The following is a 26,013-nucleotide window of genomic DNA, read 5'->3' as shown; positions in this document are numbered from 1 at the left end:
ACAAAATTCTTAAAGTTCATTTCACCAATGCTAGCTGAGGATTATTAGGTTTGTTTATATTTAATTATTGACTACAATAAATTTCCATAGAACACTTGACATGTTTTCAGTTAGGGTTTTCAAATTACTAATTCTGTACTTTTTGTGTCATTTTGAAATGTTCAAATCCTATGGTTGGCCATAATAGCTTACAGGAAGACCACAGGATTTATTTGAAATTATCTTAAAAGTTTCCTAAACCCCTTAGCAGATGAGAAAGACTGGAGGTGTATTATTTTAGTGGAAGGAAAGGGTAAATGAAGGTTGTTCCCCTAAAGTAACTGTCAAATGCTGGAATAAAAACAAGTAATTTAAAATTTACTTACTTCTGATGGATTGTATAGCCTCTTTTCCTAAACCCTGAAGCCTCTGAAGAATGAACTCCATTTCCCTTTCCTGTCTTTGCATTTTACCTTCTCAGATCCCCTAGTCTGATCCCATTTTCTCCATTGAGAACAGCAAGTGGGTGGATGGTGCCTTGGTCCTGTGCTTGGCAAATGATGGTCATAAGCAAAAGCCCATAAGGAAAGTAGAGGAAGACATGATTTTTATGCTTTCAGGAGCTTACAGTCTAGACAGAAATGCAAGCCTTGGGGTGCGTGCATACTTCACAAATTGCAAAGGGGCAGTTTTCTTCTACCTTGGTGTATATTGGGCCACCTGGGGATCTCCAGACAGTGCCAACACTTGAGCATACTGGAGCCCAATACAATTAGAAATGCAGTATTTGTGAATAAGCCCCGTGGCCCTACATGACGGATAAGAGGCAGGTACTTTCAGCTTCGGAATCGGGGAATGCCTTCCTGTAAAAAGGGCAACTGAATTGGGTTTTGGGGAATTTCAACAGAAAGGTGGGTTCTTAATTATATTTTAGAGGCCTTACCGTTTTAGCATTTAGAGGCCAAGCAGTTTTCAAACCTATTTCGTGAAAATATTGACAGGATAAGAAAGTGCTTTCTTGCTGTCAAGTTAACTTTGTCATACCTCCCAAAATTCTGTCGTCCTCCAGAAACCCCTTAAATTTATTCCATAATCCTTTTCTTTGGTGGTTAAAGACAAAGTTAGAATTCAATAATGGAAATCCTTGACCACTCTAATGTAGGAGAGAAACCCTGACATTTCCTCAGTGCCTACAGGAACATCTTGGCCTTTATTTTTAAATTATAAATTAGTATCTAGTCTAAATTCAGAATTATAAACATGTCTTCTTATTTATGTTAAACTGTCATAGTTCTTCCCCATCTCCCACTCCACTCCCTAGTCTTTATTGTCTTGTGTTATAAAATTAACAGGTATGTAGATAGGGTCTCATCAACCCCACACTGGCCAAAGCTTTCACTATTTACAAAGCTTAGCAGTAGCTTTTATCATTGCTATGCAATGAAATGTTCAAGTGCCGGGTTCACTCTAGTAGTAAATTAATACCGAGGACGGTGGTGGCTGCTGTAGATCAGACCTGCCACACTTTACTATCCTGTCACATTCTAACTGCACATGAAGTTGTGGGTTTCTCTTACACATGGTCCATCAATACTGGGGGACATGGGAGTAGCCATGATGTCATTCTGGAAAATTCTATTGTCCCATACTCTAACCATATTAACATAACACAGACAAATATTTGCATTAGTAACTCCTTTGCCATTTTGTTTTTGACCGCTGCAGAAAGTAAATGAAGGGAAATACCGAAGTTATGAAGAGTTCAAAGCTGATGCTCAGCTGCTTCTCCACAACACAGTGATTTTCTATGGAGGTTGAGTATTTTTTTGTTTTTTCTTTTGCATTTTTACATACCATTTACATTCTATGTTGAGAAATATATTTTATAAAATATAAAATATATTTTAATTATCTCTAAGTAATAGTTATGGTTTAATCTTTAAAATATTTGGTAATGTAGTTATAGCTTATAGAATTGTCTAGAAGCAAAACACTAGTATACTAAATGATGAAAGTATTACTTTTTTTGGTTTTATGTATAAATTTATAAACTTAGTTGAGAGGCTTCTTTTATAAGGACCGTGACTAATTCTGGTCGTTTTCCCATTAATACTCTATCATTTAAAGGTATAGAAAGGCTGTGAAATTAAAGCTACCTATACAGTTTTATTTTGTGGCCTGAACTTCATTTAAAATACACATTTTGGTTTAAGTGGTATATGTCCACATTTGTCAGACTGCAAGAAAATTTGAATGAGTTTATTAATTTTGATAGTTTTGTGTTTCTAGATTACTGGTAATAGGTATCTTCCTTTAATTATAGCAGACAGTGAGCAAGCTGACATAGCAAGGATGCTGTATAAAGACACCTGTCATGAGGTACTGTCCATGCCTAGTCATTAAACTCTCACTGTATTCCAAATTAATTTATTTCAGAATTCCACTCATTTTAAATATATTTTAATTTTGTCATTTCCTTTAAATATAATTTTATGTCCATGTTTGGCATACATGGGAAATAATGCAAATGCGGGGCGTGATTCTGACAGATTATTCTCAGAGACATCCTGGAAGATTTAGTTACTAAGTAACTTCTGCAAAGAAACTTTAGTCTTTAACTTCTCTTAAGGTATTAGATACATAATTCATTTACATGTTTTGTATGAGGCAGACACTCAACAAATGTTACACTCATTGAATGAAAGATACTACACAAGCAAAACAACCAAATAACAAAGTTCATATTTATACAATAAATGAAATACATATTTTGGGAAGGTTTGTGTGTGTGTGGTCTTTCTTATTTGAAGCATTCACCTGTAACAATATAGTCTTTGCAAAAGTATCTTAACTATATAAAAGTTTTGTCCCTTGAATTCATTTAAAATTTCTTTTAGCAAATATTTTTTGAGTGTCTACTAAAGTGCTATGCAGTGCATTAGGAGGAAGGAAATGGTGATCAAGGTACTGGCTTTGTGCTCATAGAACTGTATTTCGAAGAGGGAGGCTCAAAAAAGAAACAGACGAAAATGTTTCTTTAAGGTTGTAAAAGAATGTTATGAAAGAAAACAAGGACTAAAATGGAGAATGAGGCAAAAGTAAGGACTGCTATTACTGGTAGTGGATATTTTATATGATGGATGAGGAAGTCCTTTCTGAGGAAATTGCATTAATCCAAGTGCTAAATGGTCAAAGGCGCCAGTGAGGCTGGAAAAGAAAGGTCAAACATGCCAGGCCTGTGTAAGGCATTTGGTTTTTGTTTTAAGTGCAGGCTGTGACCATGGGGGTGGTTTGAACAGGAAAGGGGAAGGCTTTTCCAGTATTGTTGAAAACTAAAGCTTAGGAACAAGATTCAAGGCTATTTATGTAGATGAATGAGAATGTTAATTTACTGGATCAATTTTATATAGTTTAATGCACACATGCATTTTATGTAGGCTAAAATAGTGGCTTTTCTTTTTTCAGCTGGATGAGCTACAGCTTTGCAAGAACTGCTTCTATTTGTCAAATGCTCGTCCTGATAATTGGTTCTGCTATCCTTGTGTAGGTGATATTTTGTAATTTTTGTTTTTATCTCTTAAATATATGGTGCTCTAAGGAAGTTTATTTTCAGTTTGCTCAAAGATTATGATTCTAATTATATTTATATCAGTACATATGATTTTAATGAGTATAAAAACAGACATGGGAAAAACTTCTTTTCATAAGAACTCTCTGGCTTTATATAGGTTTATAGGTGTATAATTTTCCCTAAAATGACATCATTTCTGGAAAGGTGCTGACAAGAAGCCTGTGAATGTTCTGGGGTCCCTAAAGGTACAGGTGTATTACAAAAGGCCATCTGAGAGCAGCCGGTCTTGAGAAGTTACTGTGCTTCTCAGTCACTTGAAAGTTATATTAAAATTTGGATCTCTGATTAGGTAGGTTTGAATCAGGGCTTTAAAATTCTCCCATTTCTAACAGGCTCACGAAACACAATAAGGCCCTTCCTTTTGGCCCCATTACCTCATTCCGTAATGCTACATTATATTAAGCGAGTATTTTTTCTATCTCTTCTCAGAAATGAAGAGCCATATCCTACTACAATGCAAATTTTAATTTTTGGTGGTTTTCTTCGGGGCAAAACCAGTCAATCCTAGGGGGGATAAAAAGCTCTTTGTGTTTAGTTAGAAGTTGGAAAGAAATATTTCAAAATAATGAATTATACTTGACTAAATAGTTCAGATTTAATGATAGACTTGTATTTAATACTTTGAAAGTAATATGACAGGGTAATGCATTTTATTCCAGATACCTAATCATGAACTGGTTTGGGCTAAAATGAAAGGTTTTGGATTCTGGCCAGCCAAAGTCATGCAGAAAGAGGACAATCAGGTCGACGTCCGCTTCTTCGGTCACCACCATCAAAGGTAATCATGTTCCCATGTGCAGTAGTCATAGCTGAGCTTCTGGGGTATTCTTGAGACCCAGTCTGGCTGCTGTTGCTGTTTGGTGGCTTCTTCATCAGAAATAGCATGAAATTTCTTTTAAATTGAAGAAACAAGTCAGTACATAACTGGAATAGGCAACTAACAATGATATTTCCATTAATTAGGATTTTAGGCATATTTCAGATACTGTTTACTAATAATAAGCAAGGCAATTTTAATAACTGACACTGTTGAAGTCAAATCCATGTTAATGCTCATATTGAATACTGAGGGCAGTGGAAGGGGAATGGTTCTTAATATGTGTCCATTTTGTAGTATCGTAATGGTATTATGGTTGTTTTGACCATCTTTTCAAGGCTCTGTTAAAAAGCTATAGATAAAATAACCAACTCAGGAGAGAAGAGAATGTCAATCTTGTGATCTAATGTATAGAATATCTGTCTTGTGTGCATATGAATTATGTGCATACAACTGTCAGACAATGTTTCCAGTCTAGATTTTAATGTTTCTGTTGCTAGGGATATATACACACACACCAAAGCCTAAAAATGTACATTTTCATAATATAATAATATATGTATTCCAAGGCTAAAGACTATTCTTGTTACTATAAAATTATGTTTGCATAGTTAGGTATTTCACAAAAATGCTAAACTATAGTACAAAATTAGAGCTACCTCCTTTATTGTGATACTAAGCCCTTAAATTTTACTTCACATTGAAAATTAGTCTAAAACACTGTTCTAAATAATGTGTCATAATAGCATTGACTCTAAAAGTGAATTCAAGTATTGCGAACTATCATAGTACTCAAAGGTTGAGTCTAACTAATTAAGGCATAATAGGAAATATAATTCATATGAAATTTGTGATGGGGGGTTCATTTAACAAATATTAGATTAAAGGGAACAGTGGCAAAAGTCAGTCACATGGATCTATTTCCCACACTGTACAAGGATTTAAATTTACAATCTGTGAAGTGTCTTGTCACCTGTCATGCTTGGAGGAAAAGTATGTTGTATAGTTGGTATTACTTTTTTAAGAGAAGCTACAGAATGAGGGACTTTATTCTTTTCCATAGTGACTGCTTAGTCTTCATATAAATAGAACTTTAGTTCTAAGAAACCTGTGAAAGTACTAAGTTTCTTTAAAAAGTAGTTATTTCATAGATGTGTGCTTAGTTGACACTGCTTTCATGTCAAGAACCATTAGCTAAATAATAACCATAATTCAATAGAAAATGAATGTTTTAAGTAGATGATTAGTAAGTGGTAATTTTTTCTTTAAAAATTTTTTTATTGTCGTGTAGTTACAGTTGTTCCTATTTTCCCTCATTGCTCTCCCCTGCCAGGTCCACCCCTGTCCCACATTCAGTCCTTCTCCCTCGCCTCCCTCCCCATTGTCTTTGTGCACGGGTCCTTTATACCTACTGTGTTCCTTACTCAGTGTTTCATGCTCAGGACATTATATTCAGTTTGTTTCAGTTTCCCATCAAACAGGCCTGTGAGTTAAGGGCAGTCACCCTGTAGAAACACTAATCTGTAGAAATCTCTAAATTGATACTAAGGAAGGTCAAGTGGTTGGATTTGTGTCCTTGAACCATCATTTACTACTCCAGTCTTTGACGTGTTATTTAGTCTCTCTGAGCCTTGTTTGCTCACTTGTGTAATAGGGGCCTCAACAGTACCTAGCTTATAAGAGTTTGCAGGGTTTAAAGAAATTTTTATATATGAGACCTAAGCATAGAGCCTAGTATATAGCATTATAAAGATTTTAGCATTACAATACAAATGTGCAAACTACAGAGGAAAACATTGATTTAATTTTTTAAATTTCACTAAATGAAACACAGGTAACTAAGAAAAAACAAGTATTCAGTTATTTTTTTAGGACCGTACTGCTAAGTTAGAATAGCAATCAGAATTTTTAACTGTAATTTTTTTCATCAGTTTTCAAACAGATTTTATAGTATCTTTATAATTGTGAGTGATACTTTATTAATAATGTCTTTGTTATTTAGTAGAATATGCAGAAAATATTTTAAAAGAAAACTCAATCTAATCTACTTGAGTCCTTAGAGTAAACATGCCATCTAAAGAGAGAATTAAAACAAAATTACATATCCAGAGGGGGGTTTTTTTTGCCAGAAATGTCTTATTTTCTGGAAGATTTTATCTAGAAAACTCCTAACAGGTGGGACTCGGAGGCTTTTATTTTAGAAAATAAAAGCTCTACAGTTTTACTACGAGTATAGTCTTTTCCTTTCCTGGTTACAGAATGACCAATAAGGTATTTGAAGTGAAGGATTAATGAGGGAGTACCTTAAAAAATTATACTCTTATCATGTTAGAATATTTGATTTACTGAAAAACAAAGTTTATAAAAATTGTACCCATGAATTTTAATTACTTACACAGTATTTTATACACCAAGAAGGGATGGTCAGTAAGGGCTACCAGCTGCAAGTTTTCATTAATAAACATTTTTTAAATATTTTATTTATTTATCTTTAGAGGGGAAGGATAGGAGAGAAATAGCAATGTATGGTTGCCTCTCATGCGTCCCCTGCTGGGAACTGGCCTGCACCCCAGGCATGTGCCCTGACTGGGAATCGAACCATGATCCTTTGGTTCGCAGGCCCGTGCTCAGTCCACTGAGCTACACCAGCCAAGTCATTAATAAACATTTTATTTTAGTGTCATAACCATTTTAAAGTGTACATTCAGTAGTATTAAATACACTGACATTGCTATGCAGCAGTCACCAGCAATAAATATTCTTTTGCCAGTTTATCATATTTTTACATGTAGGTAGGAGAAAAAAATTAAATGGTATCAGACTAGTCCCTTCTGTACACTCAGAATGTGCTTCTCCATCCCTTTGACCCTGATCATGTTGTAAGTTTCCAGGAAGAAAGGTGACTGTGATCCCTCTGAGTATAAGTGGGATTCTTGTAGGATTTGCAAGGCTTTGCCTGCCAGAGGAAAAGAAAAGCTGATAAGGTATTATTTGTGCTAACAAGGCTAACTCTTTTTGCTGCAGACAGCCGGAGGGTGGGACAGCACAGGCAGAAGGAGCTGGCAGGAAATTCGGTTCTATGAAGAAGAAAATAGAACGCTTTGAGTTCATTTGCCATCAGATCTCGGAGCCGTTTATTCTGCATATATTCAGACCATTCAGATTTGACAGATGTATAGTATAGATACAGCCAAATTAGATTATACCTCAGTTTATTAAACTCTTTAAATTATGGAGTATTTGCCATTTTGGTTTTTATCTTTCGTAGATCAACTTTTCATACCCACTGATACTCTTTAAAACTGAAATCTGATTACCTACAGTAATGGTATTGATTAAAAGAGGATAGGGCCCTGACCAATGCGGCTCAGTTGGCTGGATGTCTTCTCGCAGAGTGAAAGGTCGGCAGTTGTATTCTGGGTCAGGGCATGCGCCTGGGTTGCAGGTTCCATCCCCAGTCAGGGTGCATTCAGGAGGCAACCAGAAGATGTTCCTTTTATGGATCAATATTTTTGCATCAGTGTTTCATTCTCTCCTCCTCCCTTTCCTCTCTCTAAAAAGTAAATAAATAAATCCTTTTAAAAAACATAGGAATGTATTATGAACTACATTGAGAATTAATTCCCATATCAAGAATAGGTATGACTCAATTTTATTATATCCAAGGGATAAATGGATAAGGGGAAATACTCTCATAGTTCAGGAGTTTGTTCCTGGTAGTCAGCATTGTTCATAACAGACATCTCTAAAAACCCACTGCTTTTAAAACATGAACTAAAATACTTATATTGATTGCCTGGTACATAATAGGCACTCAATAAATACTTGTTGACAGTATAAAGAACCCATGGACAGTAACAAAGGGGGTGGAATGGGGGTGCAAAAGGCAGAAAACTGTACTTCATCAATAATTAAAATATTTGGGACTGAAAGAGTAAATACAATATTCATTCAAGATCTTAGTGACAAGGAACCCTTCCACAAGCAAAATTTCCTATGCATTCTGTGTTAGAGTTAAGAGTTTTCAAAGTGTATTTTACTGTGATTTCTAATAAAGCACTTACATCAGAGTAGACATTGTTGATGTGAAATTTATAAATATTTACATGACAGTTCAAGCTTAATTTTATCTGTCACAGTATATGGATTATTATATAAAACGTGCTTTTAAATTCTAAAGCAGTTGACTTCTAACTTGCTTGTAGAAACTGCTATTTATGACATAGGCCTATGTGCCATGATTCTCTAAGACTCCTTCAGAACAGCCACAGGCCCCATGTTTCTAGAACTCCATAATTATAGGCCAGGAATGAAAACTGTAACACCTTATACATTTTAAACAGAAGGCCGAACAGAATAAATCCTTGTGTATTCATAGTGCTATATCCCATCCCATACTGTGCTCTAGAAAATGTCTTCCCACTGTTGCTCACACACCTTTGGGGTTTTCTTCTCATTTGTGACATTCCCTCTGCCTCAACTTTCTCCCCTCAATTGGTCACCTATATAAATCTTACATATCTTTGAAGATCAAGCCCAGATGAAACCCAGTGACTACTTACAACCAAATGAAATTCTCTTCTTCTCTAGAGCACCCTAGCATCACTTTGACTGCCTGCTGCATTTCATTCTCATCTGACAAAGTGTAAAGTCCTTAAAGGCAGAGGCAAGATGTGTATAAGTGCCATCCTAGTAATTAGGCACAGTGAGTACCCTCACTGGGCTCCAGCCCAGTTTAACTCCATCTGGACATCATCTCTCTCCTTCATCTGTCAAAGAGACAGTTAACACTCAAGATCAGATAGTTCTCGTTTACTTTTGTATGCTTTATGGGGCCTTCCACCACTGCACAGAAAGCAACATTCTACATGGTACTGATTTAAGGCCAATCTAATGATTAGTGCGTAGGAAAATTTTCTTGAATTTTTAGCATTTTCCCCAATAAAGTCAAATACAGGGTTTTTGTGTTTTGTTTTTTTTTAAGATTTTATTCATTTATCTTTAGGGCGGGGAGGGAAGGAGAGAGGGAGAGAAATATCAATATATGGTTGCCTCTTGTGTGTCCCCCACTGGGAACTGGCCTGCAACCCAGGCATGTGCCCTGACTGGGAATCAAACCTCGATCCCTTAGCTTGCAGGCCCGTGCTCAATCCACTGAGCTACACCAGCCAGGGTCCAAATACAGTTTTTATTCTGTAGTTTTAGATCAATATTACACATAATTCAGAGGCACTTGAAGTTGTATTCGTAACTGCCTACTTGGTTGCTAAATGATACAAACACTTCTATTAATCATGGTTCATCTAGTGAATAGGAGTGTGATACCAATATAAGTAAACAGATAAAAGTTTTTGAAAGCCCTCATATTAATGTACGCATCCCCTGAAAATTTCTTCACATTTTCAAATGATTCTATAGTTCTCATCTGCAAATAACTAGATTTCGAAATAACTAATTACAGTATTTGGATCAAGAAGAAGTAACATTTTAAAAAGGACTTATGTAGAATGAATATATATATAAAATCATGACAAGCCTAAGCTGGTTAAAGAAAGCATTAAACAGTTCTGAGATATTTGAATCATTTCAAGTCTGAGAACTTTGATGACTGAAAACACAAAAGTTACCTCACCTGTTTTCTACTTGATAAGAGTTTTAATTTAAGCCACAACTAACAGCCTCAGTAAATTAATATCCACAAATTATACTTTACAGTGGTTAGAGTATTTGGTATTTCTGACTGTACCTTTAAATATTGCTAGGGCTTGGATTCCTTCTGAAAACATACAGGACATCACAGTCAACGTCCATCGGCTGCATGTTAAGCGCAGTATGGGCTGGAAAAAGGCTTGTGATGAGCTGGAACTGCATCAGCGTTTTCTTCGTGAAGGAAGATTTTGGAAGTCTAAGAATGAAGACCGTGGGGAGGAGGAGGCTGAGTCCAGTATCTCCTCCACCAGCAACGAGCAGGTGTGTGGTGTCCCCACAGAAATAATCTATCAGTTGTTATTGTAAATGTGAACATTATTAGTGCCCACTCCTCACTGTCGAGCAGATTCTGACATTTTTTCTTACTTTCATGTAAACATTTGTAAAGTGCTCTGCAAAAGAAACCGAACTCAATTCACATAGCTAAGCCACCCACAACCCTGATCTGACCCTGCCAGTCTGAAGAGAGTTTAAGCGCACTGCTCACCTTCTGAAGGTGCATTAGCTCCTTCAGGCCTTGCATGTCAGAGCAGTAATGTGTAAGCAGTAGCTTTGTGAAACAGACCAAATTACTACTTACCGGTGGGTCCATGGCTAGTATTTTCAGCAGAGAAGTGCTTCATAGTGTCTGGAATAATACGCTCTTTCTTTTATGATGCCCACAGCTAAAGGTCACTCAAGAACCAAGAGCAAAGAAAGGGCGACGTAATCAAAGTGTGGAACCCAAAAAAGAAGTAAGTTGTGCACCTTGCAATTTCCAGGTAGCATTGACACAGGAAATATTTTCAAAGTTATGGTCAAGACAATTGCTTGTGATGCGTACTTGTGAAATGCATTGCCATCAGTCAGATAATACCAACCACGTTTGAATCCAGTCTTCTTGTCTTTCTGTCATTATGTGCAATCACTGGAGTAATGCATTTGTGCCAAGAGTCTTTGCCTCAATTAAGCAACCACTGACCAAGTCTGGCCAAGTCAGAGGGCATTTTGGCATTTCCCGTAACTCTGATATGTTCTCATAGCATTATTAAACACAAGGTGTTTATCTAGTACGTCACTTAGACCATCATTTTAAAACTGGAGAAAACAATGGTTAAGCCTCTTAAAAGTGTATAATCCATGCATGTTTTAAAACTAGGTGTAAACAGGGGTGTAATCTAAACACATGTTATATGAAAAATGGTTTAGAATTTTAGGGAATTTGTTAATGAATCTGGTCCAAAAAAGTGAGTATAAATTGATAATGACTTTGTATGATAATTTTTTGTTTAGTCTTTTAAATGCAAAAGCTATGGTATTTAATACATAAGAAAGTATAGATGAAGTTACTGTTTGGAATTTTTGTAGCTATTAATTGCACGTGTTTTCTTTATCATTATTTTTGTTTATTTTTAATTGTGGTAAAATACACCTAATAGAATTTACCATTTAATTACATGGGTTTTTAAAAATAGTTTCTTAATATGGCCATTTATGTATATCACTGTTATATTGATAGAGCTTATTCTTGAACCTAGTGAGTTAATGGTTTTGTTTTACATTGAAGCACTTTCATTACCTTTAGGAACCAGAGCCTGAAACTGAAGCAGTCAGTTCTAGCCAGGAAATCCCCACAATGCCTCAGCCAATTGAAAAAGTTTCAGTGTCAACGCAGACCAAGAAGTTAAGTGCCTCTTCACCAAGAATGCTGCATCGAAGCACCCAGACCACCAGTGATGGAGTGTGTCAAAGCATGTGCCACGACAAATACACCAAAATTTTCAATGACTTTAAAGACCGAATGAAGTCTGATCACAAGCGAGAAACTGAAAGAGTTGTCCGAGAAGCTCTGGAAAAGGTAAGGAACTCAACTAGCACATGTTGCCCTCTTACCCCTGGGCATGGTGAGTGATTTGTTTTGTGTAACAGTTCAGCTTTTTTCACTCTTGTGTCAACCATGGAGCTACTTTTTAAAACTGGAACTACACTCAAACTGGAAGTATAATAAAATACCTCTTATAATATGTTAATCAACAATAGTACTTTTCTTGCCTAAATATCCACAGCTCTCAGTGATATAAAGGGAAAAGGTATATTGTTTAAGTAGAAACCATGTATTAAGGTCTTTAATTTTAAGTTGAAATACTGTGTGTTAACTTGTTTTTCATTTCAGCTGCGTTCTGAAATGGAAGAAGAAAAAAGACAAGCTGTAAATAAAGCTGTCGCCAACATGCAGGGTGAGATGGACAGAAAATGTAAACAAGTAAAGGAAAAGTGTAAAGAAGAGTTTGTAGAGGAAATCAAGAAGCTAGCAACACAGCACAAACAACTGATTTCTCAGACCAAGAAGAAGCAGTGGGTAAATACCAATACATTTCAGCATCTGATTATTCAAAAATGTACCACAGATATGATGAAAATCAAATCAGAAAGATACATGTGGCATATGCGGATATTATCCATGAGTGAGGTCAAATGTGAAATTGTCAGCTTTAATTAATTTTTAAAGTTTCATTTCAAATCTTATAATTTCTTGTCCTTACTGCATGGCTCAGTTGGTTGGAGTGTTGTATTGTGTACCAAAAGGTTGCCAGTTTGATTCCCAGTCAAGACACAAAACTAGGTTGTGGGTTTGATCTTGGTTGGGGTGTGTACAAGAGTCAGCCAGTCAGTGTTTGTTTCTCTCATCAGTATGGTTTTCTCTTCCCTTCTTCTGTCTCTAAAATCAATGGAAACATGTCCTCAGGTGAGGATTAAAAAAAATCCTATGAATTTCTCAACTCCAGATCCCACAGTAGTGAGTATTGTTTAGGATTATCTTGTTAAATTGAAATTATGATACTTTAGTTAATAACATGTAGTATAATTAATTTATATAACTTCTCTATGTATGCAAGTATTTTGTTTGGATAAATTTGCCAGCTTTGATTTTTGCCTGGTAGCTCCTTATAGCTAATATTTAAATTGTGAAATTATAAATGTATATATCACAGTAACAAATGAAGGATTTTCAGAATTTACTGCACTTCACATTTATATGTTAGAGTCTTTTAAAGAAGTTAATTGTTTTTACTTTATAATAGTAACATCTCACTGGTTTCTAACTACAGTTAGAATCTAAGAAATAGTTCATTTTCCTTTGTGTTCTATTTGTGATTTTTGTCTCCCACCTAGATTACAAACTTCTGAGCACATACATTCTCCACAGATCTCAGATAATCTGCAGGGAACAGAAGTTTTGCTCCCCAAAGCTCATAACTTGGTTTTAATTTTAATGAGTCACTGTACAGAGTCTAGTGGTACTTCATTTGACCCAGACTGTGTTTGAGGAAGAGTCTTTATGGGAGGAGCAGGGAGGTGGAGGAGGAAACAGGAGGAATAAATGATAATGGAAAAAATACAATAAAAATGAACTATTTTGAAAAAAAATAAAATTTTTAAATACATGTAAAACTAAACGTTTCATTAGGGAGGTAAACATAAAAATTGTTATAAAGTTTGGTCAAGAAGGAAGAGGGAAATTTAGCATATAATTTAGAAGAATCTATGAAAATAAGTTGGTAGGAAAAACATGAAATAAATACCATTAGATGGAAATTAAGTTGTGCTCAAGATAAAATAAGCACAGTATCCCAACACCATGTTTGTGTCTACCTTCTTGCAAAGACAAGAGAAAGCCAGAAAGTGAACATTAGACTTCAAAGAAGTTAATAACCTTTGGCATTTTAATTATGATGTGCCTTGGTGTGGTACTCTTTTTGTCCAACTTGTTTTGACACTGTGCTTCCTGGACTTGTATGTCCATTTCCCTCACCAAATTAGGGAAGTTTTCTTATTTTTTCAAAAAATTTTTAATTTCTTGCTCTTTCACTTCTCCTCTGGTACCCTTATGATTCAGATGTTGGTACATTTCAAGTTGTCCTCCTTAGCCAGGCTAGCCTTGGTTTGGGTTTTTTTTTTTCCTTGCAGTTCTGATTGAATGTTTTTTTTCTTCCTTATATTCCAAATCATTGGCTTAATTCTTGGCTTCATCCACTCCATTGTTGATTCCCTATAGATTTTTCTTTATTTCACTTAGTGTAACCTTCATTTCTTATCCTGTTAAAGTACCCAATGAGTTCCTTGAGCATCCTTATAACCAGTGTTTTGAACTCTGTATCTGATAGATTGCTTATCTCCATTTTGTTTAGTTTTTTTTCCCCTCAAGTTTTGTTCTTTTCATTTGGGCCTATCTTCTGTGTCTCCTCATTTTGGCAGCCTCCCTGTTTGTTTCTATGTATTAGGTGGAGCTGCTTTGATTCCCTTAGTGGTGTGGCCTATTGTAGAAAAGCTCACTAGTAAGTTGGATGGGGTGGAGCCTTAGGTAATTGTCAGAGTGGGGCAACCCATGTGAACCAGGTTGATGGAGTCTCCAGTATGGTGGGGGAGGACTCAGAAAGGGGACAGTGCCACTGCCTGGCCTCTGGAGTTTTGTCCAGGAGGAAGCTGTCCCCCGGCACATTCCCTGATGCCAGACAGTTCAGTTTCTCCCCCTATGCCACTGGTACTTTGCCAGCTGCTGCCCTGGTGCTGGAGCTCAAAGGGAGTAAATTTGCTTAAGTCCTTAGTCCATTGTGGGCCCTTTAAGAGGAGACACCTGAGAATCCCAGTTTCTGACGCTACCCCAACCCTCACTGGTTTTTACAGCCAGAAGTTATGGGGACTTATCTTCCTGGCATTGGAACCCTGGGCTGGGTGGTCTGGTGTGGGGCTGGGATTCCTTGCTCCTGAGGTATCCCTCCTGATTTTTACCCATCTCATGTGGGTGTGGGACTGCCTGTTCTACATTTCTGTGCAGCTCCGCCCCTCCTACCTGTCTAGAGGAACGTGACTTCTTTAATTCCTTTGTTGTCAGACTTCCAGACAGCTTGATTTTCTGGGTGATAGTTGTTTTTGTAATTTGGTTGTGATTTTTGCTGTGGTGTGCAAGGAGGTGAACTGTGTTTACCTACGGCTCCATCCTAACCAGAACTCCCATAAATTTTTGATAATTGCCATTCTAACCTGTGTGTGGTGGTAATCTCATTGTGGCTTTGATTAGAGATGGGCAACAGGTTTTCATGTACCTGTTGGCTATCAGTATATCTTCTTTGGGGAAATGTTTATTCAAGTCTTTTCCCCATTTTTAAGTTGGGTTATTAAGTTTTTATCTACATATATGATTTCTTTATACATTTTGGATATTAAACCCTTATCAGATATGATATGTAAATATTTTGTTTTATTCCACAGGTTACCTTTTCATTTTGTTGATGGTTTTGTTCCCTGTACAGAAGCTTTTTAGTTTAATGTGCCCAGCTTGTTTATTTTTGCTTGGATGAGAAATTTTAAAAAATCATCAAGATCGATGACCAGGAGCTGACCCATTTCCCTCTAGTAATTTTACCATTTCAGTCTTACATTCAGGTCTTTAATCTATTTTGTGTTGTTTTATATGGTGTAAGATAGTGGTTCATTTAAATTTTTTGCATATGGCTGCCCAGTTTTTCTAACACTATTTATCAAAGAGACTCCCCTTTCCCCATTTTATATTCTTGGCTTCTTTATCTTAAGTTGATTGACTGTGTGCATTAGTTATTTCTGGGCTCTCTATTCTGTTCCATTGGTCTGTGTGTTTGTTTTTATGCCAATACTGTACACTTCGATTCACACCCATTTTTTTAGGTGAGGAATTTGAGGCTTACGAGCTGGAAAAAAGTGACTAAAAATCTGGTTGGTAGAGCTGGAACTCACCCTTCTAAGCTGCTTCTGCTCATCATTTCATTTCAAGTAGATTAGTAAAATACTTAGAATTACTCTTGTATTACAATTAAATTTGACATTATTGTAAGAGATGCTACAATATTGTAGGACAGAAAGTATGTAGGTATGTCAGATACCAAAAAAATGTATGTTTAAAATGAGATACAAAACAAAAGAGAAACTTGGTAAGAAAGATATCTTTTAAATATATCCACAAAAAAGAGGTATAAAATGTGAGTGAATGCATAAATAAGGTAATAGGATATTTAGGAGAAAGGAAAGTGCTGTTTAAATTATTTTAAAATGAGTAAGATATAGAAGTTAAATAAATTTGGTCCAAACTCACATGACTAATTAACATAGGCCCAATATTCAAACACAGATATGACTTAATACAACCATTTCCAAAACTTAAAACAGGCTGTCCACATTTTTCTAACAGTAACTATACTGAAGTTGCAATGCTGACGTAATCGGATCACAAGAATCCTCAAAAGATCAGTGATGAGAGAACGTAGAATACGAAATGAAGAAGATCAGAGGGTACAATTTTAGGTACCAAATGTAGGCTTTTGTCTTTGGGTCCTGTCCCTAGGACTCTTAATATCAACTGTCAAATCCATATGTATATATCTGCCATCTATCTATATCAGTCTGTATATACCTGTCTTTCTAGCTGTCTCTCTCTAGAACTCACATATTTATATGGATGCATTTTCAAGTACTTATTTCCAAAACTCGGTCTCCCTTGCCATTACCCATTCATCTTCATTATGGGTATCTGTTAATGATATCACCATTCTTTTACCAACTCAGCTTGAAATCTTAGTTTTTACTCTTCCATCATTTTCTTCTCTCAGGTCCAAGCAGTCTAAATTATATACACTCTTCCTCTTTGTCTAGACCTCTTTTTCAACCTCAGTACTATTAACATTTGGACCAAAAATTCATGGGGGACAGGGCTATCCTGAAAATTATAGGATGTTTAACAGCATCCTGGGCCTGTTACCCATTGGATGCTAGTAGCACTTCTTCCCCTCTGTCCCCCAAAGTTGTGATAATCAAAATATACCCCAACATTGCCCAATAAGGTAAGGGCTGAGAATTGACCACTGGTTTCGGGTCATAAGTGCCCTTGATAATAGCATGTTCAGTGGTGAAGTACAGTTGAGAGACTGAAGTAATTTTAAGAAAGGCCAAATCAGAATATATAAGGAGCTCCTTAGAATAGCAAGTTTGTGCATTCTTTCAAGGAATTTGTAAAGGGGAGCAGAAAAATGGGCTGATGGTAAAATACACAAAAGGTACCATTTTAATCATTAAGTAATCAGTTCAGGGGTATTAAATAAACTTGCATTGTTGTGCAAGCATCACCACCATTTGTATCCATAAGTCTTCTCACCTTGTAAAACTGAAGTTCTCTACCTGTTAAACAATCCTCCTTTTCCCTCCTTCAAGCTCCTGGCAACCACCAACCACTTTCTGTCACTATGATTCTGACTACTGTAGGTACCTCTAAAAAGTATAATCATACAGTATTTTGTCCTTTGGCACATAGCATAATGTTAAGGTTCATCCATGTTGTGGCATATTGCAGAATTTTCTTCCTCTTTAAGGCTAAAAATTACTTCATTTGTATGTACATACCACATTTTGCTTTTTCATTAACATGCCACTCACTGTTGTGAACAGTGCTGCTATAAACATGGCTGTACAGATCTCTGAGACCCTGGTTTTAAATTCTGTTGGGTGGGATTGCTGAGTCATACAGTAATGCTATCTTTATTTTTTTTTTAACCTCAATGGTGTTTCCACAGGAGCTGCAGCATTTTAGTGCTATGGTAGCCATCCAAATGGGTAGAAGGTGCATGATCAGTTGTGTTGAGGATCTTTCCATGTGCTTATTGGCATTCTTGTATCTTTTTTGATAAGTATCTATTCAAGTCCTTTGGCCATGTTTGAATTCAAGTTTTGCTTTTGAGTGTTAGGAGCTCTTTAAATATTCTGACTAGTAATCTTATCAGATAAATGATTTACAAATATTTTCTCCCATTCTGTGGATCATTTTCATAAAATAGGATTGTCTATTTTCTCTTTTGTTACCTGTACCATTGGTGTCATATCCAAGAAATCTTTGACAAACCTGGTGTCGTGAAGCTACTATTTGATGTTTTCTTCTGAATGTTTTATTGTCTTACTTAGGTCTGACATTTACATCCTTGATCCATTGTTTTGATTATGCTATTAAGGTTGTCCTGATGTTTCCCCCTTTGCTCCATTCCACCTAGCACCCCTACCCACTCAAACAATTCCCACACCATTGTTCAGTTTCACCAATCATGCAGATAAGTTCTTTGGCTACTCCATTTCCTTTACATCCCCATGGCTCTTCTGTAATAATTTAGGAATCTGTGAAGCATGAGCTAAGATCAGCCATTCACATGGAAAAAGCAGCTTGGGTTGGCCCCTGATTGGGTGGGAGAGAGTCTCTGAGGATCTCCAAGGCTTGTTTAACAGTGTTAGCCAGATTGATGGAGTCTCAGATATGGCACCAGCTTGCTGGCTCTGTGTGAGGAGCATTTAGAAAAGGGACAATTGCCTCAGCTTACCTTGATGGCCGACTCTTCAGTTTTTTTCTCCCTGGGCACCACTGGTTCCTTTCAAGCTGCCACCCTGGTACTGGAGCTCGGAGGGAGGGAGTGAGTCTCTCTGTGGGTTAAGAGGAACTTCTTAGGGTTGCAGCTGGTTTTTGCTGCCAGAAGTTGTGGGGACTTAGCTTTCTGGCACTGGAACCCTGGGCTGGGGGGCTTGGCATGGGGGCTGGGACTCCTTGCTCCTGAGATTCCCTCCTGAATCTTTATCCCCCACAGGTGGGTGTGGGACCACCCCTTCCATGTCTGTGCCCCTCCTACCAGCCTGGATGGATGTGGTTTTTCTAAGTTGTCACACTTCCATTCAACCTGATTTCTGACAGTTCTGAGTGATGGTTGTTTTGTAATTTTTGACGTGGTTATGTGAAGAGGCGAGCCATGTCTGACTACACTGCCGCCTTGGGATTAACTGTTAATTTTTTACAGGGTGTTAAATAAGGATTGTTTCTTTCCAGCACTATTTGTTAAAAGACTGATCCCCATTAAATGGTCTTGGTGCCCTCATTAAAAATCATTTAACCAGCCATGCCCAGTGTAGCTCCATGGATTAAGCATGGGCTGTGAACCAAAGAGTCACAGGTTCAGTTCCCAGTTAGGGTACATGCCTATGTTGAGGGCCAGGTCCCCAGTAGGGGGCGTGTGAAAGGCAAAAATCATTTAACCAAAAATGTAAGTGTTTATTTCTGGGTGCTGTATTCTGTTCCACTGGTCTGTGTTTTATCTTTGTGCCAGTGCCACACAATTTTGGTGGTGTAACTTTGTAGTAACTATTGAAATCAGTAAGTGGGAGTCCTCCACATTTGCTCTTCTTTTTTCATGGTTGTTTGACTCTTCAAGGCCCCTCGAGATCCCATGTGGAATATTAGGATGGGCTTTTCTTTCTACTAAAAATGCCATTGAAATTTTGATAGGAATTGGCACTGAATGTATAGATCTCTCTCTGTTAGTATTGACGTCTTAACAATTTGAAGTCTTTTAAACCTGTGAACACGGGATATATTTCCATTTATTTATGTCTTCTTTCATTTCTTTCAGCAATATTTTTTAGTTTTCATTGTACAAGTCTTTCACCTCCTTGGTTAATTTGTAAGTATTTTATTCTTTCTTTGAGCTATTTCAAATAGAATTGTTTTCATAATTTTTTTATGAGATTGTTCATGGGTTGTATGAAGAAATGAAAGTAATTTTAGTGAGTTGATTTTTGTATCCTGCTACACTTTGTTGAATTCATTAATTAGATCTAACAGCTTTGTTCTGGAATCTTGATTTTCTACATCCTAGATCATACCACATGCAAAGGGAGATAATTTTACTTTTTCCTTTTCAATTTTTGGAGGGCTTTTACTTGTTTGCCAGATTGCTCTGGCTAGAACATTACTCTGTTGAATGGAAGTAAAAAGTGGGCATCCTTGTCATGTTCCCGATTTAGAGGGAAAAGTTTGTCTTTCACCATTTAGTTTGATGTTCACAGTGGGTTTTTCATGTGGCTTTTATTATGTGGAGGTAGTTTCCTTTTGTTCCTGTTTTGTTTCATGTCTTTAGCATGAAAGGTATTGAATTTGTCAGATGCTATTTCTTTTGACCGTTAATTGGATGATCATGTGCTGTTTTTCTTCATCACATTAATGTGGTCTATTTACATTAATTTTCCTTTGAACCATCTGCGTATTTACAGGATTGTATAACCCGTTGTCACGGTGCATCTTTTCAGATACAGCAGCTGAAATCCATTTGCTTGCTTTTGTTGAGGAATTTATCCCAGTGTTGATCAGGCCTGATCTGTAGGGCTGTTTTTTTGTCTGTCTGATGAGGTTCAGAAGTTTTTCCTCCTATTTAATTTTTGGAAAAGTTTGACAAAAATTGGTTTAGTTACTCTTTAAGAATTTGTTAGAATTTACTAGAGAAGACATGAGGTCCAGAGCTCTTTTTTATTGGGAGATTTTTGTTAATTAATAATTAAATTTCCTTACTAGTTACTGGTTTCTTCAGATTTTCTGTTTTGTGATTTAGTCTTGGTGGGTTTTGTTTCTAGGAATTTGTCCATTTTATCTAGCTTACCCAATTTGTTGTAATTGTTAATAAAGCATTGTTATAATCCTTTCTGATTTATATGCAATCAGTAGTAAGGTCTTCACTTTTATTTCTGATTTTGTAAAGTCCTTTTTCATAGTCCATCTAGCTACAGGTTTGTCAGTTTTGTTGGCCTTTTTGAACAACCAACTTTATTTCATTAGTTTTTTTCTCTGTATTTCTGTTCTCTATTTCCTCTCTGCTCTAATGTTTATTGTCATTTCCCTCCTTCTGCTGGCTTTGAGTTTGTTTCTCATAATTCATTAAGATGAAATTTTAGTTACTGATTTGAGATCTTTTTCTTAAGGGGTGGGTATTTGTAACTAAAAAATTCCTTCTGAACACTGCATTGCTGTGTCTCTTAAATTCTGGTATGTTGTGTTTTCTAATTTCCCTTGTTATTTCTTCTGGTATGTTGTGTTTTCTAATTTCCCTTGTTATTTCTTCTTTGATTAATTGGTTATTCAGAAGTATGTGTTTAATTTCCAAAATTTTGTGGATTTTTCAGTTTTGTTTTTGATTGCTTACATACGTATGTGGTCTGTAGCTGCCCAGTGGGTGAGCTGCCCTTGGGGTTTCTCGGATGGTGCAGGCCAAGGTCAGTCCCCATCTGTGTTTTGCCAGGGCCACCCTGTCTAACTTATAAAGTAATCTGAGACGGCTGCTACTTGTGCTGGGTGTGGAGATTCCCAGATGAAGCCAAGCTGTGAATCTAGGCAGGCTGCTGCTAGTGCTGGGCCTGTGGCCACTTAGCAAGAGAAACAGATGCTGTGGGGCTCACTGAAGCCAGCTGTTGCTTGGTTGATAGGATTTAGGAAGTTGTGAAGCATGGGCCAAGACCAGACATTCATGTGGAAAACTCACGGTTAACAGCTTGGTGGCCTGTAAGTTGGGTGGGACAGGGTCTTGGGCTCTCCAGGACAGGCAAACAGTTAGCCAGGTTGATGCAGTCTCAGATATGGCCCTGCCTGGTGGCTCTGTGGGGAGAGGGCTCAGAAGGGGACAGTGGCCTCTGCCCACCTTTCTGAGAGAGAGCTGTCCCCCAGCTCTTGCCTTGATGCCAGACTCTTTAAGTTCCTCCCTGTATGTCACTGGTGCCTTTGAAGCCTCTCCCCTGGTGCTGGAGCTCAGAGGGAGTGAGTCCGTGTGTGGGTTCTTTAGGAACAACTGCTTGGGACTAAGTTTCTTCCCTCGACTCAATTCTGCTGGTTTTTACAGCCAGAAGTTGTGGGGCCTTATCTTTCTGGCACGGGAATCCTGGCCTGGGAGGGCCTGGGGTTGGGCTGGTACTCTTTGCTCCTGAGATATCCCTCTCAAATTTTTATCTACCACGTGTGGATGTGGGAACAGCCCATTTTGCATCTCCACCCTTCCTAGCAGTCTGGATGGATGTGGTTTCCTTAATTCTGTAGTTGTGAGACTTCCATTGAAGTCGGTATCTGACGGTTCTCAGTGATCATTCTATATTTGAGTTAAAATTTTGATGTGGCTGTGTGAAGAGGGGAGCCATGTCTGCCTACACTGCCATCTTGACTGGAAGTCAACTGGCATTATTCCTTCAAATATTCTCCACGCCCCTTTCTAAGGAACCCAAAAACGTGTATCTTGGTGTTGTGCCCCAAAGTCTCATAGGCTTTATTGACTTTCCTTCAGTCTTTTTCTTTCCCATACTTGCTAATTCCATTGTCCTGTCTTGTGCTTCCTCAAATCTTTTGAATCCCTCTAGTGAAGTTTTCACTTCAGTAAATGGACTTTCCAGTTCCACATTTTCTGTTTTTTTAAAATGATATTTCTATTTTGTCTACACATCATTTTGATGGCTTTTTCCACATCTTCCATTAGTTCTTTGAGTGTCTGTAATAATTGTTTTAAAGTCTTTGTCTAATATGTCTTTCATTGGGACCTTTTTAGGGACAGTTTCTGTTGATTTTTCAGTTTGTAAGCCTTGTGATTTTTTTAAATTGAATACTGGATATTTGAATCTAATATAATGGTAACTCTGAAACTGTCTTTCTCCCTTTCTTCAGGGTTTGTTGTTGGCTGTGTGAACAAGCAGCCTGAACTGTACATGTATCCCAGGCCTTTTCCAAGCCAGGGCATGCACATTCACTAATAGTCCCTGTATATGCAGTTGGATTTGAATGTCCTAATTTTTAATTTCTGGCTCCCAAAAGGGGAAAATAAAGGGCACTGGCCTTTTTAACTTTCATTGAGGTCACTTCATCTGGAGTGGAAGGGGCTTGTAACAATGAGAGACATCATTGGCCAACCCCATCTGTGTGTATTTCTGTGATTAGAAGTAGCAGCCAGCACAGTTCTGATACTTTGGGGGCAGGGTCCTGTTTGTCCCCTGTGGCTTCCCTATTTGGTGGTGGGTAGCTGCTCCCCAGCCAACTGAAACTGACCAAAATTAACTGCAACTTACTGTCCAAGTTTTCCCCTGGAAGTTGTGGTCCTCCAGTAGACTGCAGAGTTCCAAAATAGTTACTTCGGACAGATTCCACCAGTGTAGTTGTTGTCCAGGTGTGGAGACAGATTGCTGTTTTGTCATCTTTCCAGTTTCCTCTCAAGACCTCTGTAGGGAAATAGAAATTGTTCATGTTTGTGTGCTGATGGGAATGACCCCGTAGAAATAAAACAAGTTGTTATGCCTGGTAAGCTTCAATTTGCTGATACCTGACTATATACCGCGGCCTTAGTCATTCCATTGTTCCCTGCCATTCTACTGAGCACATAAAACATATTCTAATGTTCTTGGTGGTGATGTTAGTTTAAGACTGAGCCAGAAAGATCTTTAAAATGACAACTTTAAAAGTCTGCATTTTAACCAGTTTCCTATGCATTCAGTCTCACGTTTAAACGCTGCTCATGATTTCCCTTCTGCAGTGCTACAACTGTGAGGAGGAGGCCATGTACCACTGCTGCTGGAACACGTCCTACTGCTCCATTAAGTGCCAGCAGGAGCACTGGCACGCCGAGCACAAGCGCACCTGTCGCCGGAAAAGATGAAGGCGGGTTCTTGCAGAAGAGTCACCGATGATTGCTCTTCTCAGACACAACGGTTTTTGTTTCCAAGAAGCCAAAATTGTTTAGAATTTGCTTCCCATTTTGCACCAGCCTTTAAACACTTTTCGTGAAGAGATTTTGCACAGTAGTTTAAATCTTTTGTTAACGTCCCTCTGGAGTTTTTCGGGTGTAAAAGAAACATCAGTGGAGGGTATTATTTTAAATAAAATTTAATTGAGAATTTGTTGCATTTACAGCAAATTTTAAAACATTTTTAGGTTTTACAGAGATTTTAAACTTTAAACAACAGATCTTTAAAAAAACAGCAGGTGAATAAAGTGAGTTTAACAAATACACATTTAAAATAGATCTGAATGTAAGAACTACAGAACTGTTTCAGAAATAAAACATACTACCTTGATGTGAAATTTATTTCTTAACCTTGTTGAGCTGGTTTTGTTCAGCTTAATTTACTGTTTAAAGGCATTATCTATTGGTCATGCCAGTGGGTATATGATTGAATTTAGGGAACAGGGTTGACACAGCAGGTGCTAGTCCTGCATATTTTTTCTTAAATATTTCCCAATTGTGTTTTTCATTATTTCTTTTCAATATATAACTTTTATAACAAATTATTAGCTTTGATCTTGTAGTTTAAAATTGCAGGGAACTGGGGTAATCTTTTACTGAGCTGGATCTTAGAGAAAATGAATATTTAAATTTTAAAGTTTGCACATTTCATCTTTGTCCTAACATGAGTGCTTGTAACAAAATAAAAATAAGCCAAAAACTACCTTAATCCATACATGAAATTATAGATGAGGCATACAAATTTATTTAATGCTTCCCTTCCCTCCCCAAATATGGATTGCCTATTATCTGGTGTCACCTCATATATTGTAAGTTAATGCTAAAAGGAAAGAAAGCACTTAAGTTTCACAGAAGCCGTTATGTTTGTGGTAATGGGTCATTGCCTACTAATGAACCCCATCACTGTACACAGAATGAAGAATAATGCATGTTAATTTTCTTGTATTAAAGATGCCGTGGTTTGTAAAAAGTCTGTATTTTGCGGAATGTCTGGATGAAGAAGCATTACCAATAGGAATGGATCGATAGTTGAATAATGATTTTTTATACATAGATATATTAAATACAGCCAGAAAAATTACTTTTTTTTAAGAAAAAATCTCACAATTTATGTTTTTTCAAAGACTGATCTTAGACCAAGTCAAATTCCCATTTATCATTTAGTTATTTTTTAAGGTTAGAGAAATAATTTGTAAATATTTATTTAGACCTTTGATATTTATTAAAGCAATTACACACAACGGAAGTGAAAAAATCAGGAGAAAAACCTTTTAAAAAGTTTTCTCTAGGTTTGTCAGGGTCACTCTAAAGATGAAAATATAACTTAAGTCTTCTGTGAAATAATCACCCACCCAGTCCTGGTGCTGTTGCAGATGGCGGTGACACAAGTTAATCGACAAGCTGCTGCCCAGCAGTGCCCCATGGCTTGTGAGAACTGCCCGCCCGCAGCCCTGTTCCAACACCACGCCTGAACTGCACAGCAGCTGAGCATCTCGGGCCCTCCCTGTTGCTGTGTCATTAGTCAGCGTTGCCACGGTGTCGTGGTCTGGTTGAGATATTGTAACCAAGAACACTTAACCTTCCCTTGATCGTTTTTCCAGTTTTAAAACTTCGATCCACCCCTATGAGAGCAAGTTATTGTGGAAATACTTTCGGTGTAAAACCATTCCAGAGTGTGTACTATTTACTGATAGCTGCATGAACGTAAGATTCGTGTTACTTTGGCTTTTTCGTCTCCGTTGACACGGTTGCACATTTCCAAGTTACTACAGTGTGAAAACTGTGTGTTAAAAAAATACAAAATTAAAAAAAAGAGATTGTGGCCTGGTTTTGTAAAAGTTTTAGGTAAAATTACAATTGATTGTTTTAGGAATCATTATTAAAAATTTTCTGCAAATCATAAAGCTATATCAAGATGTTGAGCTTAGCCACTATGCACATTGTAATTATTCATTGTGGCTGTCCAGTTCTATGATGCATTCTGGCATTTTGTAAGCTGCTCTGACTAGCAATATATAGATTCATTTAATGTGTTAACATTGGTTAATAAATGTATTTAAAAGAAAACTGGCTTTAATACATTGTTGATTTGGTCCACTCCAGTATACCAAACCAAACTGTAGCACACGATGATCATACACAGTGGGTTATCCATTTGTGACTGATTTATGTAAAAAGTGTGGAAAATTACTCACTTAAAATATTTATGTTACACTTTCTGTAGTTTTCAAAGACTCAAAATACTTTTACCAGTTTTTTAAAAATTGAGGTTTGTATGACTACACAGCCTGTTTTCTTAA

The 26,013-nt window shown here is 37.1% G+C and overlaps 1 protein-coding gene across 14 annotated transcripts in view; it reads left to right on the top strand.

The window, feature by feature from the left end:
- The window catches only part of ZMYND11 (zinc finger MYND-type containing 11), a 147,460-nt gene extending 121,680 nt beyond the window's left edge, over positions 1–25,780 (top strand). For 10 of the 14 annotated variants that reach the window (XM_053665854.1, XM_037156312.2, XM_037156348.2 and 7 more), the window contains 9 exons: positions 1,705–1,792; positions 2,303–2,358; positions 3,445–3,522; positions 4,270–4,388; positions 10,190–10,397; positions 10,802–10,870; positions 11,701–11,973; positions 12,289–12,474; positions 23,504–25,780. In XM_053665854.1, coding sequence (XP_053521829.1) covers positions 1,705–1,792; positions 2,303–2,358; positions 3,445–3,522; positions 4,270–4,388; positions 10,190–10,397; positions 10,802–10,870; positions 11,701–11,973; positions 12,289–12,474; positions 23,504–23,626 — 1,200 coding nt within the window. In that variant the 3' untranslated portion in view covers positions 23,627–25,780. The remainder of the gene's footprint in view (positions 1–1,704; positions 1,793–2,302; positions 2,359–3,444; positions 3,523–4,269; positions 4,389–10,189; positions 10,398–10,801; positions 10,871–11,700; positions 11,974–12,288; positions 12,475–23,503) is intronic. The other 4 variants (XM_037156357.2, XM_037156332.2, XM_037156316.2 and 1 more) reach the window with 2 other exon arrangements.
- The last annotated feature ends 233 nt before the right edge of the window (positions 25,781–26,013 follow it).

This window comes from Artibeus jamaicensis, unplaced genomic scaffold (assembly GCF_021234435.1).
Source record: "Artibeus jamaicensis isolate MK-2021 breed Jamaican fruit bat unplaced genomic scaffold, CSHL_Jam_final contig_426, whole genome shotgun sequence".
Taxonomy (NCBI): domain Eukaryota; kingdom Metazoa; phylum Chordata; class Mammalia; order Chiroptera; family Phyllostomidae; genus Artibeus; species Artibeus jamaicensis.
Note: the sequence above shows the minus strand (reverse complement) of the source record. Positions and strands in the feature narration are given on the sequence as shown.